Source organism: Phodopus roborovskii, unplaced genomic scaffold, assembly GCF_943737965.1.
Source record: "Phodopus roborovskii unplaced genomic scaffold, PHOROB, whole genome shotgun sequence".
Classification (NCBI taxonomy): domain Eukaryota; kingdom Metazoa; phylum Chordata; class Mammalia; order Rodentia; family Cricetidae; genus Phodopus; species Phodopus roborovskii.
In genome coordinates this window covers 867575-882574 of record NW_026125554.1, presented here as the reverse complement: position 1 = coordinate 882574, position 15000 = coordinate 867575, and the positions used below count along the sequence as shown (strand labels likewise).

Below are 15000 nucleotides of genomic sequence, written 5' to 3'. Positions count from 1 at the left end.
GTTTATTTATTTTGAGATATTGCTTATTTTGTAACCCAGGCTGGCCTGGAACTCACAGATATCCACCAGCCTCTTCCTCTGCAGTGCTGGGATTAAAGTCATTGATATCATATCCAGTTTAAAAACTACTTTATTACACTGGGTGGTGGTGGTGCACACCTTTAATCCCACCACTTGGGAGGCAGAGGCAGGCAGATCTCTGTGACTTGGAGGCCAACCTGGTCTACAGAATGAGTTCCAGAACAGCCAGGGCTAAACAGAGAAATCTTGTCTCAAAACCAACAAAAACTCCAAACCAAAAAATCCCCATTTCATTATTGGGGGTGTGTGGGGGGGTGAGCACACACCAGTGCCCACACGTGTGTCATCAGGACAATTTGCAGTTTTGTCACCACATGGGTCCTATGATAAAACTCAAGTCTTGCAGGCTTGGTGGCAAGCCTTTGCCTACTGAACCTCACCAGCCTCTCCCCTGACTTTTCATTCTTCTGTGGGGACATTGCCTGATGATACTGAGCTGCTCACGTCATTTCTCTCAGCTGAGTGACAGCTTCCTTACTTCATGATGGGGGGGCATCAACAACTCACAGGTGTTACCTCTGCCCTGGAGGATGCAGTATAACATCTGGGACACATGTAATTGTTCCAAACCTGGCTCAGAGCAGGTGGAGTCCAGACACATCCCCAGAGAAAGCCCCAGCCCCATGGGGAGGGGACCCCAGGCTGAGGGGTTCCCTCGGGTGATGAGATGTAGGGCAAAGACCATCCTGTCCCCCACCCCCCACAGAAGCCTCAGAGGCAGGGTGCCAGGAGCTGGCTGTGCCCTATCCCGCCCGCCCGTACTAATAACTTCTGTTACAGGAACACAAACAAGCTCTGAGAGAAGCTGACATGCTGTTATTACAGATCAGTGGTAAAGCTGGGCCACCCACCCCGCCCTCTCTCCTCCCATCCTGCTGTGTCCCAGCTGTGTCCCCACAGGAGGCAGTGTGTGGGGGTTGACTGGGCCACTCCATGCCCATTCATGACAGTGGCACATGCACTTAGCTTGGCCTGGGGACTGGGGGCTGAGAGCTGGGAGCAGGGGCTGTCACCTAAACTGGAACTCTCAAGTGAGAGACACACAGGGCATGTCCTGGCTTCTGCACACATCACAATTCTCAGACAAGGCCCCTCGTGGCTACCATGGCCACTTCTCCAATCATATCTGAATGGTCAGTGAGGTGTCCTGGAGAAGACTTGGTATCACTGTCCTGTGCTGCCAGGCAGGATACCCATTCTGTTTCTTTGTGCCCCAGTCTGGGATGTGACTGCTTTCTTGTCACAGAAGCCACTGACATCAGCTTCTGATCGAGACCTGCCTTGGTCGTAGACCAGAGCAAGGGAAGCCTGGAGGCCTTGCTGGCACGGCCAGATGGAGTCCTAGGGCTTCTACATACCTGGCCAGGCCCAAATTAAGTTTCAAGGACTGATTGGGTAGTGAGCAAAAGAGAGCCAGGAAGGCTTGAGGCATGTTGGCAGGTGTCTCCTGGGTCCAGTGTCCCTAAATCACTGTGCAGAGACCCCCCCTCCCCAGGAAGGTGCTACCTGAACCTGAAGATCTGTGGGGAGGGGAAGACCCCACCATTGCTAATGAGTTGGTGCTTGGGATGACTCTCAGAGACTTAGAGGACTGATGGGGAGGGGACCAAGTCCACAGTGACAGGCACAAAGGCTAGTTGGTGTCTGCAAGGGCACAGCAGCTGGTGCTAGGAAGGAGAGCAGGCCACTTCATGCAGACTCCCTGCTGGGGTAGCCAGAGGGACCTAGCCCTTCCTACCATGGCCTAGTCTTGTCATCTGAGCCCACACCTGCATGGGCATGGTGGCTCCACCTGGGTTCGAGGGAAGCTGTAAGAACATTTAGATGTCCTATGGATGTAAGGGGAGTGGGAGAGGAGTAGAGGAGTCCAGGTGGCACCATGGGCATGTCACCATACCTGCAGGGATGGGGTTAGACTCCACTGGCTCAGCAAAGATCCCCTCAGAAAGGTGAAGCTCACTGGAGGTGCTGGGTCCCTTATGTCCCAATGTCTGAAAAGTGCCCTGTAAGCCCTGTAAGCACTGAGGTGGCTCAGGCCTGGGGGCTCTGGGGACACTGCCCAAGGCCTGGCTATCTCCAAGGACCTGTCTCTTTGTACCTTATATCTTTTGAGTAGGAGCTGGGTAGGGGGCCACCTTGGATGGGTCACTGTGGTCAACCTTGTCATGATGACAGGGCGCTAGGTACGAGTCTGACCATGTGGGGATGGTGTTGAGAATACTCCTAGTAGACAGAGCCAAGTTCAAGGAAGGGTTGAGCTGTGCCAGTTGTATGTCCCCAGAGGAAGAGTCCTCACTCAGGCTGTCCCAAGATGCCAGCATTGCCACAGCAACAGGCACCATGGTTGCTAAGAGCTGAGCTCCTGCCTGCATCCTGGGAATCTCTCCCGTCAGGATGTGGCCCTCACCTTGTGTCCTCTGGAGACCTCAGTGGTAAATACACAACTCAGAAATGACCACCAGGCCACTGCCCACTTCTCGCCCTCTTAGGAGACCACAACGCTTGGCCCTGGAGTCTAGGCCCCCATTCCCCATGCAGAGGAGGAGACCCCAACACTCTGATGACCGCTACAAAGCAAGGGAACAAGAGGGGGGTTCCAGAGGGCCAGGAACACAACTGGACTGTCCCCTGGGAAGGACGGCCCCTTGTTCATTTGACCCAAGTGTACTGCTCCCTTCACAAACTGTCAGGACATGCTGCAGTAAGAGTTAAAACTTGGGGTGACAATGGCTACACAAAGAACATGGAGGGAACATGCAGCGGCTCCCCACAAGCCATTCCCCACAAAACTACCCTTAAACTCCATCCTTTATGGCTCAGCAGTGTCAGCAGGGACAGGAGGGGTGATGGGATATTAAGTCACATGGCCACACAGCTTTGGTAAAGAACTTTAAGACATTTTTTTTAAAAGTAGTTATCAATGGCGCCAAGAACCGGTGGCGGGCGAGAGGCCCAGTGCATGACTGTGGCCCTGGAGCGTAGCTGGCACAGCACGTGGCCCGTGTCCTGCGGGGACCCACAGCTCAGGTGGGCAGAGAGGTGATGACGAGTGAGCGGCCCTCACCACTTGAGGAAGACCATGCCAGCCAGGACTGCGTAGCCCAGCACCAGGAACAGCACCTTGAGTAGCTGCTCGCTCCTTTCCTCCAGCTCCTTGGCCAGGATCTCCAGGAAGGTGACAAACAGGAAGGTGCCGCCCGCCAGGCCCTGCAGCAGTGCTGATGCCACGCTGCTGGCTATGCTACGGGCGCTCTCAATACCCAGGCCCAGCCCAATGCCCACGGGGATCATGGCGCTCACGGTCACTGCCAGCTTGACCGCGTCCCTCAGGGGCACTGCGCTGCGGGCCATGCTGATGCCCAGGGCCACAGCCACCAGCGTCTCGTGGATGGCCACGCCCACAAACAGGCTGACCACGCGCTCGCCCTCCTCCTGCAGCCCAAGTGCCAGGCCCTCGAACACCGAGTGCGCAGATAGTGCAAAGACCAGGCTGAGCAGTCGCAGCGGGCCTGGGCGGCCCAGCTCTCGCAGCCGCAGACCTGCGCCATGCGTGTGAGCAGTGGGCTCGGGGTATAGCCCGCGGCTGCGCCCACCCGCGCCCACGAACGGGCTCTCGTACTCCGAATCACTGCCCACGTCTGAGCCCGCGTTGAAGGTCTCCAGGTCGATGAACGGCGGCCTCTCCCGGCGGAAGGTCAGCACCAGCTGCTCCACAAACACGGTGAGGAAGAAGCCCACCATCATGAGCGTCTCGGCCAGCGGGTAGTCTGTACTGATGTGGCCCAAGCTCAGCACCTGCTGCAGCTGCGGGGGTGGGAGGGGGTGAGGGGGACACACGGGACGGACAGGGCCAGGTCAGCTGCAGGACTTCCGTCCTCAGCAGGGGACCATCCGGAGGCTGAGGCAGGAGGATTGCAAGCTCAAGGGCAGCCTGGGCTACACTGAGACTATGTGGCAGATAGAGCCGGCATGGTGGCAGACAACAAAAAGACACAGCTCAGGTCACACCAAGGTTGAAACTGAGAGGGCCCTAGCATGGCTGTGAGGCTCAACTATGCCTAGCTTCGGTTCCATTTCCAGCACTGCCAAAAACAGTGAGATGGTCTCAGGGTGAAGGTACATGCCCCTGATTTGGAATCATGGTGGGAGGACACTGACATCCACATGCGCTGGTGCACACACAAGTATAAAATAAAAAGGTAAGCCCAGCGTTGGTGGCCCATGCCTTTAATCCCAGCACTTGGGAGGCAGAGGCAGACGGATCTCTGTGAGTTCGAGGCCAGCCTGGACTATAGAGCAAGTTCCAGAACACAGAACAGACTCCAAAGCAATACCGAGAAACTCTATCTCAAAAAAAAATGGAAGAAAAAAAAAAAAAGGTAAACTACCCAAGACTGCCCTCTCGCCTCACCTGGGGACATGGCAGTCATGGGGGCAGGGCTGGCCCCAGTGAAGGATTCAGCTGGCCGTGAGAGGCCTGTTCCCAAGGAGTCCTGGAGCTCAGCCCTACCCAAGGTGAGTTGTCAGGTGGTCAGGGAAGAGAGAGGCCTGGGGAATGGGAAGGAAGGTGAGGAGGGCTGGGCGTGGCCATGGGAGGACACTGAGGATGCCATCCTGTACAAAACCACATGAGCACCACAAATAAGGGGAACTGATACAGGGGACACAAGACCCTAGCATCAAGGGCTGAGGAGGGGGCTGCAGAGTGAGGCCCTGTAACCATAGTCATACACTTCACTGACTGCAGAAGCTGGGGCCTTACAGAAGGTCTCATGACTAGGAATCCTAGCTCCTTCTTGGAGGACAACACTCCAACCCCTGTCTTCCTGAGCTTACTGCAGCCTCGACAGAGAGACTTCTGGGGAGGTCCCCAAGTTCCTGATGGTCACAGCAGCTGCTGGACCTTCTGTTGTGACATCCTTCACACTGCTGAACTGGGAGCCCTCACTAACTCTACATTCACTGACACATCCTAGTCTTACATACTGCTCATGACCCAGATGGTCAGGAGGTACCCTGATCTCCTGTGCCTCTGAAGCAGAGGACTCCAAGAAGCTCCGCCCAGGCTCCTGCCATGAGGAGATACATCAATGCTGTGTCAATGTGTTATGCAGCAAGAACTTATGGACACAGGCAAAGAGGCACGAATGCACATGGCCTGTGTGCCTTGGAGTGGGCGACTGGTTTACCACCCACTGGGGTTGCCTGTCTCTCCTGGACTCTGGTAGATGTATCAGAGAAAAGCAGCTGACATATGATCACACAGCAATTTGCTTTCTCCTTCCCATCACCCGCACACATCCATGTTGAAGTCCGTCACAGCCGGGTAGTCATGAAAATCACCTAGAAAACTGGGTGTGGTAGCACATGCCTGTAAGAAGGGTGCAGAGGCAGGAGGATCCCTGGGGCTCACTGGCAGCTTCTTTGGCCACACCAGGGAGCTCCAAGTTCAGAAAGACCCCGTCTCTAAAAACTGAAGTGGAGAGCAACTAAGGACAACACCCAACATGGTCCTCTGGCCACCAGGTACACGCACTTGTGCACCCGAATCCTCTGAGCCCACCTCCCATCTGCGCAACCTCACCTTGTCTCTCACTGCCGGCAGTAGTGCGTTGAAACACGTGGCCAGGAAGACACCGCCCCCAAAAGTGTTACACAGGGAAAGGACCTTCTTGGAGCGGTGTGCCTTCTCGAAGTCAGCCTCAATGACCTTCACAGGCAACAGTGAGCCCAGCAGCATGAAGAAGAACACGCCCACCATGCAGAGGACCTTGGCCACCAAGAGCTTCGTCATGGTGGCCACCTGGGTCACACCAGTCACCGCAGGGCCAAACCACACATGTAGTCACACACCAGAGCTTCGGGGGCTACCGGCCCCTGCTGCAGGGCTGGGAACTCATGGCTCTGCCCAGCAGCTGTGAGGACAGGGGCAGCCACATTAGCCACGAGGTCACTGGACATACATGAACACATGCATATATGTAATTGCAGGTGAGGACAGAGGGCTGGAAGGTAGAACAAGCAGTGACATGCTTGTGCTACAAATGTGAAGAACTGAGACAGGAGGCTGCCTGGGACCCACTGGTAGCCAGGCAGCCTTGACAAACTAGTGAGCACCAGGCTCATGAGATCCTACCTCCAAAAACAAGGTGGAAGCACCTAAACACACACACACACACACACACACACACACACACACACACACACACACATGCAGGGAGCATGAAACAATACTATTTGGCATCTGCCCCCTGCTGCCAAGTGCCTGGTAATCACCTGTGTCATGCACAGATACAGAATGCTCCCATCAGTGCCAGGACACTCGTTGGGATGCTGCTGCCCTGATAGGGATTCTCAACCCATTACCCCAAGGTTAGGCCTTACGTGACAGTGTCTTCCTCAGCTCATCTCATACCAGCTTGCCTGAGTCTTGACTGCCTGCCCATGCCAGCCATAAAGCCTTTGCACAGACTGCTATTTCTGTCTGGAGAACTGTCCCCCCCCACCACCATACAGCTCCAGGACCCTCAAACACATGTCTTTGTATTCTGGAACTTGGAACGGCTTCCTCTAGACACCCAACCCATGCTCCCAACTGGATTCCTGGTACCCACCTTAAGGCCCGGTGCAGAGCGGATGTGACAGCTGGCTGAGCAGATGTGGTGGCCAAAGTGTAGGGCTGTTATTATGTGATTCTGTAGATTTCTCCCTGCCTCATAAAACATCAGCATCATTAGGAGTGATGCTGCTTCCTTCTGGCTACTGACCATGACCCCCAGTTCTCCCTCTGCTGTGGGGCCTTCCCAGGTCCCCTCCCCCCTCCCGCCCCCCCCCCCCGCTGCCGATGTTGTCCATGCCTTTCCAGCCCCCTGCCCCCAACCCCTTCTACTGCACCAGAATTGTCCCAGCACTTTGCATGACATGCTGCCCAAACACACTGGTCCAGGCAGGACCTCTGGATTCAAGTAAGGGGCCCTGCCTCAGCTATGTAAGTAGAGGTGCTTAAGTAGTTAGAGTACCAACTGCTTCTGCACAGGACCTGGATTCAGTTCCCAGCACCACATGGTGGGCCATAACCATTTGTTACTTCAACTCCGGGGAATAAACATCCTCTTCTAGCCTCACTGGGCACAAGACTCATATGTGATGCACAGATATGAATATAAGCAAACACACACAAAATGTTAATTAAAAAGTGGTGAACGATTAAGTAAGACACTAACTCCACACATGTACACACATGAAACAATCAATTAAAAACTGTGCTGGGAGCCAGGCAGTGGTGGTGCACGCCTTTAATCCCAACCCTCAGGAGGTAGAGGCAGAGCAGAGGCAAAGGGATCTCTGTGAGTTTGAGGGCAGCCTGGTCTACAGAGCAAGTTCCAGGACAGGCTCCAAAGCAATCCGGAGAAACCCTGTCTTGAAAAACCAAAACAAACAAAATGTGCTGGGTCTGGAGGTGTGCATATATTATCTTAGTATATGGGACAATGAGGTGGGTGAGTTACCACATGCCTGAGGTCAGTCTGGACAACTCAAAAAGACTCAATCTCAAAATAATGTAATAAAACAAAAACAAAAAATAAAATTGTTAACAATGAGATAAAGTAATGAAACAAAGCACAAAGGCTAACAGTGGTGCCACAAAGCCTGAGGACCCAGGAAGATCCTAAGACCCACAAAGAAGAGAATGAACCCGACACTTTGTTCTCTGACTTCATACACACCACCCTCCCCAACAAATATATGCACTTTGAAACTCAGCACTCAGGAGAAAGAGGCAGGCCTTGATCTCTGAGTCCATGGCCACACTGGTCTACAGAGTGAGTTCCAGGGTAGCCTAGGATAAAGACTGAGGCCCAGTCTCCAAAAGAAAGAAAGAAAGAAAGAAAACTGAATAAAAAAAAAAAAAAACAAAATAGGAGCTAGAAAGATGACTCAGCAGTTAAGAGCACCTCCAATCCATTCCAACCCCAGGGGATCTGACCCCCTCTTCTGGCCACTTTGGGTACAGCACACATGTGCTGTACACAAACACACACACATACATAAAATAATTAAAAAGTAATTTTTTTAAAAAAGTAAAATAACGAAATAAGTAAAATAAGATAAAGTGAAATTAAGGCTAAAATTAAGTTAGACTTTATAATTCTAGAAATGAATGACATAATTAAGTAAACTTTTAAAAAATTGAAAACAAATATACCTCCCTTAAAGTCCCTCCCTCTACTGCTGTGAAAACAAGGCAAAGCCCACACAACAGGCGCCAAATAAATCCCTTCTGTGTGTCTGGAAGGTCCAGAAAGTCGGGTGGGGTGGGGATTGCCCGGATGCCCCTACCTGGAGCCGGTTGGGGCGGGGTGGGGGGGACAAGAAGCTCATTCTTTAATGAACATTTATTGACAGCTACTGTGTGCCCCAGCGCTACAGTACTGCACTCTAGAGCAAGGCCCCGCCTGGCCCCGCCCAGCCCGCTCCCCGACCCCTCTTGTACCTCCACTAGGCCCTTAAGTCTCCAGCCGATGCCGTCTGCCGCCAACCGCCGCGCGGTCCGGACCCCCGAGTAGCGGACCAGCCGAGACCCCGGGGCTGCGAGCGCGGCTGCCCACGACCCGCCCACGCCAGCGTCTATTGGACACTGTCAACGCCTCTCAACAGAACCTAGTTCCTATTGGTTCGACCTGTCGCCAATCATTCTGCAACGCCTACCGTCCGGAAAGCAGTTTCTTCACGCTGAGATATGAGTGCATCTACCAAATGGTTGCGACAGGAAACGTGGACTTGAAGTCAAGGTTCCGGAAGAAGGAGTTACTGCCTGGAGCTGTCCAGGGTCGCGTGGTGCTGAATGTCTATGGGGGGACGTTGGGCAAGAAGCGACTTCCTTCAGAGACTCAAACCTTCACGAAGCCCCTCCTGATGGCTTAAGATACATGAGTCCATCAGATATCTGTTGACAGAAGGCACAAATTCAGGCTCCAGTGATCTACTGCGCCTCATAACCACAGTTAATAAAAACGTGATCCTTCTCCCCCTACATGCAGCCCAGAAACTGTCTCCTGAAGCAACATGGCACCTAAACAGAACCTATAGACACCACCCAGTATGCTTTATTTTTAGTGTATGTGCTGCCGAAACGAGCACAGTATGGTGTGTGTGTTGTGTTGGCTTTTGGAGACAGAGTTTCTCTGTGTAGAAATAGCTGTGCTGGAACTCTGTAAACCATAAGCTCACAGAGATCCACTTGCCTCTGCCTCCTGAGTGATTAAAGGTGTGCACCACCACTGCCTGGCTATTCGGTTTGATTTTATGTGCATGACTGCTATTCTTGAAGCTCTATGCACCACATGTGTGTCTGGTGTCTGAAGATATCAGAAGAGGGACACCAAACCTGTGTCCTCTACAAGAGCAGTCAGTACTCTTAACTGCTGGACCATGTGTCCATGTGTGCTGACCCGATTTCATTTTATTGCTAAGTAGTAGTATCCATTGTCTGGATTAATTAGATCTGCTTCTCTATTGCAGGAGAGTGGGGATGTTTCCAGAACAACAACAAACATATAAATAAGCGGATTAATAGCCATCACATGAGGAACAGTGAAACCTTGGAACTTTCCTTTATGGCTAAAAGATGTACTTGCCTGCACATGATGTACTACTCCTCGATGTACACAGCTGCACACTATGACATCTACTCAATAGAAATCAAGATTCCTTCATACAAGGACTTGAGGCAAAAGAAAGCTGACCGTATCCTTCATTATTGTCTGAGTTTATTAAGTTCTTGTTACTACAACAGATACTTTGAACTGGAAAGCTGAGGCAGGGGGATGAGAATTTCAAGGTCAGCCTCTGTTACTTCCTAAGGTCAGGATCAGGAAAGACCACATAGTGCCTTACAGGGCAGGGGACAGAGGCATTGAGATGGTTCCATGAATAAAAAGAACTTGCCTCACAAGAATGACGACCTAAATGTAATGTCATGAATCCGTGCAAGGTTCCAAGGTAGAACGCAATATAAAATTGACCTCTGACCTCTACACACACACACACACACACACACACCGTATCTCACATGCACCTGTACACCCACTGTGAGTCATACACAGAGTAACAACAATAAAGTTGTTTTTATAAGAGCTAGGATTAGCCAGGCCCATATAGTAGCGTACCTTTCATCTCAGCACTCAGGCAGGAGCAGAAACTGATAGATCTCTGTGAGATCAAGACCAACCTGGTTTACACATAGAGAGAGCTTGGTCTCAAAATATACACTGTGAATGGTAGTTCATAGCTGCAGTCCTAGCACTCGAGATGTCAAGGCCAGAGGACTGTTGATTGAGGCCAGTCTGAGCTACCAAATGCGGTCATGCCTAATTATATTAGGCAGCTAACAACCAACCATCCACAACTCCAGTTCCAGGGGATCTGACACCCACTGGCCTCCACGGGCAGCAGGAAGAGAAGTGGTTCACAAACATACAGAAAAAAAGCACACATAAACTGGTTCCAGGAGACTGCTCAGAGGTTAACAGCATTGGCTGCTATTGCAAAGAACTTGAATTTCCAATTCCAGCACCCACATGGTGGTTCACAGCCATCTGTAATTCCAGACATAGGGGATCTGATGCCTCCTTCAAGACTACATGACACCAGGCAGAAAACTGGTGCCCAAATATACATGTAGCCAAAAACCTCATGCATATGTGCTAGTATATAATATGTTGGAATATATTTAAATATGGTATATGATATTGTATTATATAATATATATATATAATAAATTTAAATACAGCAGGATGGTGGTGGTGCACGCCTTTAAACCCAGCACTCAGGAAGGGAAGGCAGAGGCAGGTGGATCTCTGAGTTCCAGGTCAGCCTGGTCTACAAAGCCACACAGAGAAACCATCTCAAAAATTTTTTTAAAAATACATATTAATCCCCATAAGCTCATAGGGAGTGGCACTATTAGGAAGTGTGGCTTTGTTGGATTAGGTGTCATCTTGTTGGAGTTAATGTGTCACTGTGGGGTGGATTTTAAGGACTCATATGGTCAAGACATGCCCAATGTCAGTTCACTTGCTGTTGTCTGAGAATCAAAATTTATTAACTCTCAGCTCCTTCTCCAGCACCATGTCTGCCCACACACTGCCATGGAAGTAATGGACTAAACCTCTCAAATTGTAAACCTCCCATTTTTTTTTCCTTTATAGGGGTTGCCATAAAGCTGGGCAGTGCTGCCTTTAATCCCAGCACTTGGGAGGCAGATGCAGGTGGATCACCAAGTTTGAGGCCAGCCTGGTCACAAAGTAAGTTGTGGTAGAATATTATTTAAGGTGTGTGACTTTGCTTATGCTGCATTTGTTTAACTGTGAAGCTATATTACTGTGCCTATCTATAACACCTGATCATTTAATAAAGAGCTGAACAGCCAGCCAACATGGAAGGAGCAAGGATAGGCAGGACTGGCAGGCAGAGAGTATAAATAGAAAGAAAACTGAGGAAGAGGAGAACAGAGAACAGGGTGGAGGGGACAGGGTCAGCCACCCATGGATAAGAGTAAGATTTACAGAGGTAAGAGAATAGGAAAAGCCCCAAAAGGTAGATGGGACAATTTAAGAAAAGCTGGCTAGAAACAAGTCAAGCTAAGGTTGGGCATTCATAACTTGAGTCCCTGTGTGTGATTTGCTTGGGAGCTGGGTGGTGAGCCCCCAAAAGAGAAAAGATATCTTACTACATTAAGTTCCAGGACTAATCAAAGAAACCCTGTCTTGAACTCCCTTCCCCCCCAACAAAGAGTTCCTGTGATGATGGTGTCTCTTCACAGCAATAAAGCATATAAAATAGGCAACATACAAAATAGACAAAAAGATACAAACTACGAGTTCCCAAACACTGAACCCTAACATCCACTGCTGAGTGAATAAAAATACCATAGTATGTCCATACAGTGGGAAACTATACAGCAATTAAAATGTCAATTCTGCAATATGAATCCTTTCAACATTGTGTTGAGAACCTAAAACATAAAGTGCTGGGACGTTAACTCCAAAACATTCTAGGAAAAGGCAAGGTTAGCATGAAGGGAAGAAGTTCGTGGTCTGGCTGGGGCTGCTGATTCTTGGAGATAAACTGTAATGGGCACTGGGAAAGTTTGTGTCAAGGTTTATAGGAATGTTTTATCATTATGATCCCCAAATTTACATAGCAATGGGAGGGAGGAGGCCTCTGGTAGCCACCAGCAAGCATGAAGGCCACTGGCCTTTTTGGTCTGAATTCTTGAGGCAGAGCCTAGCTCTGTAGTTGAGCCGTCTTGAACTTTTGATTCTCCTGCCTCAGCCTCCCTAGTTTGCAGATGGCAGGAGTGGACCTGGTTCTGTAGTTTGAATGGGACAAAGGCTGGAATCAAGTAAACCTGGAGCAGCTCACAGCCCTGAGGATGGGGTCCAGCCCATCCTACATGAAGTTTTGGATCTCCATGTAGGCCCACCTGCAGCCCCAGCTCCCCAGGGAAGGGCTCTCTGCCCACCTTGTGAATGGGTGGTCACACCTGAGCTCTGGACATCTTCTCCTGTTTCTGTAAGGAAAACCTGGACTGAGAGTGAGCACAAGGCTCACCTGGGGCACCAGTGCTTGTGGATTGTGGGCCTGTTGCTGCAATGGCAGTTTGGGCACCCTGGAGCTTGGAGGCTGCAAGCAAAGGGCTCCCCCTGCTGGCCATGCTCTGAACGGTGCCTACCTCTCTAGGCAAATTTTGTCAAATAACACGGGGAAGCACACAACTTCCAGTCTTTTCCCTTGAGCCACAGTCTAAGTAGCCCTGGCTGTCCTGGAACTCATGCTGCAGACCAGGCTGGCCTCAAACTCAAGAGATCCTCATGCCTCTGCCTCAATTTACTACTATATGTGTATCAGTGTTTTGCCAGCATGTGCCTGTGACCATGTGCAGTGCTGTAGGAGAGGAGGAGGGGGTGTCACACCCTCTGGAACTGGGATTAGAGTTGTGAATAGCAGTGTGGGTGCTGAGAACAGAACTTGAGCCCTCTGGACGAGTAGCCAGTGCTCTTAACCAGTGAGTCATTTCCTACCCTGATACTAAAAGCCCAAACCATAGCTGGCCAGTGGTGGAGCACCACTTTAATCCCAGCACTCTGGAGCCAGAGGCAAGAGGGTCTCTTGAGTTCAAGGCCAGCCGTCTAAAGAGTAAATTTCAGGACAGCCAGGGCTACAGGGAAACTGTCTCAAAATGAGCAAACCAAACCTAGCACTGGCTTATGCCACAATAGGGATGAGCCAGGTGCAGTGAGTTCAGGTTCAAGTAGTTCTCTGTATGGGGGCCCTGCAGTCTCTCTGGAGTACACCCACTCCAAACCAGGAGGAGACACTCGGGTGTCAAACAGGCACACATCCACAGATGTAGCCCGGAGTCCATGATGACTTGTGTTCCAAGACAGCCAAACTCTACAACAGGGTAGCCACTACAGGGAACCTCAAAGTGTCAGCTGAGAGGATTATCATGTCATTGCAGACACCAAGCCCATCCTTCCCAACCCATTGCTACCTGGCTTCCGCTGGCTTTTAACTTCTGATTCTCTTGACTCCTCCTCCGAGTGCCAGGATATGATTGATAGCCCCTGCCCCATTCTTCATCCCTCTTGTAATTACAAAATGTCATTCAGCTGGGCTTGGTGACAGCACTCAGGAGGTTGAAGCAGGGTTACTGAGCTTGAGGCTAGCCCAAACTGTACATTGACAACATTCTCAGAGGGAAGAAACAACCCAATGGACATGGAGCCACATGATTGCCCTAAGGTGAGGTTCATCCAGGGATGAGCCTGAGATTTTGTGAATCACTCTTGCAAGAGACAAGATGCTAGATGACCTATCGCCTGCGAAGCCTAAAGACATCAGGGCTACTTTCTGAACACATTTTTTGAGACAAGGTTTCTCTATGTAGCCCTGGCTGTCCTCAAACTGAGATCTACTTGCCTCTGCCTCCCATGTGTTAGGATTAAAGGCGTGCACCACCACTGCCCAAGAACATAGAGTTTATATTTGAGCATATTGTAGTTTTGCCCTCCATAGATGGGTTGAAGTTCTCAAGGAGGGGCCAGCCATGAGAGCCTAGTTCCATCACTGGGTCCCACATAACAGAAGAACTGAAGGAGAAAGTCTCCATATATGCTGTGGCCTTTCAAAACAGATTATTTTTAAGATGGGGCATATATAGCCCTGGAACTGTGCAGACCAGGCAGGCCTTTAACTCAGAGATCACCTGCCCCTGCTTCCTAACTGCTGAGATTAAAGGTGTGCCAGCATGCACAGGCAAGTTATCATGGCTGCTGACTCAGATCAGGAATTAGAATGGCTGGCTGGGTATGCTGACAGGCACAGGTGGAAGTCAATACTGTCAAGCTTTGGAGTGTCCACCATCACCGGCAGCTCTCCAATGCTCACCGCTGTAGGCCAATGACATGGCCACCAAGGAAAGTGGTCCCTGACACAGAGGACCACATGGTCAGGCTCAGGGATTACTTATCCTGAAGACTACACAACTGGCTAAGGCTGTTCTCTGTAGTCCCAGAACCTGGGGTCCTGACACCCCCTGCTCCACTGAGCCTGTAACCCCACTTTGGGTCTGCGGGCTGCAAGCCTCCAACTGCCTCCTACCACCTCCCCAACATGGTTTTGTCTCCTGCTATCTGTGGGAGCTGACAGCAGGCAAGGGACCAGGTAGCCTGCTGGCTACATGGCCAAACCCTCAGGTCAGAGAGCAGGAACCCATTTTCCATGGGCACAGGCCATGTCCCCATAAACCTATCAGTAGCCTGTGCCCAGCTCTAACCCAGAGGTTCCCATGTATACCATATCTAAAGGGCCTTGCCATATGTCTCCTGTGTGCCAGGACAGACTGCCCCTTCC

At 51.0% G+C, this 15000-nt stretch overlaps 1 protein-coding gene across 4 annotated transcripts; it reads right to left on the bottom strand.

Annotated features, from left to right (window-relative positions):
- Window positions 1-2957: 2957 nt before the first annotated feature.
- On the bottom strand, window positions 2958-8944 carry Slc39a3 (solute carrier family 39 member 3). Of its 4 annotated transcripts, none has more exons than XM_051177309.1 (4): window positions 8791-8944; window positions 6696-6790; window positions 5666-5996; window positions 2958-3885 (listed from the first exon to the last, which is right to left on the bottom strand). In XM_051177309.1, the coding sequence occupies exons 3-4, from the start codon at window positions 5873-5875 to the stop codon at window positions 3142-3144; spliced, it is 954 nt and encodes a 317-aa protein (XP_051033266.1). In that variant the 5' UTR covers window positions 5876-5996; window positions 6696-6790; window positions 8791-8944; the 3' UTR covers window positions 2958-3141. The 4 variants fall into 4 exon arrangements, with proteins under 4 accessions (XP_051033266.1, XP_051033264.1, XP_051033265.1 ...); XM_051177307.1 differs by lacking the exon at window positions 8791-8944 and adding an exon at window positions 8576-8673; XM_051177308.1 differs by lacking the exon at window positions 8791-8944 and adding an exon at window positions 8576-8670 and having other exon boundaries at window positions 6696-6794.
- Between the last annotated feature and the right edge of the window lie 6056 nt (window positions 8945-15000).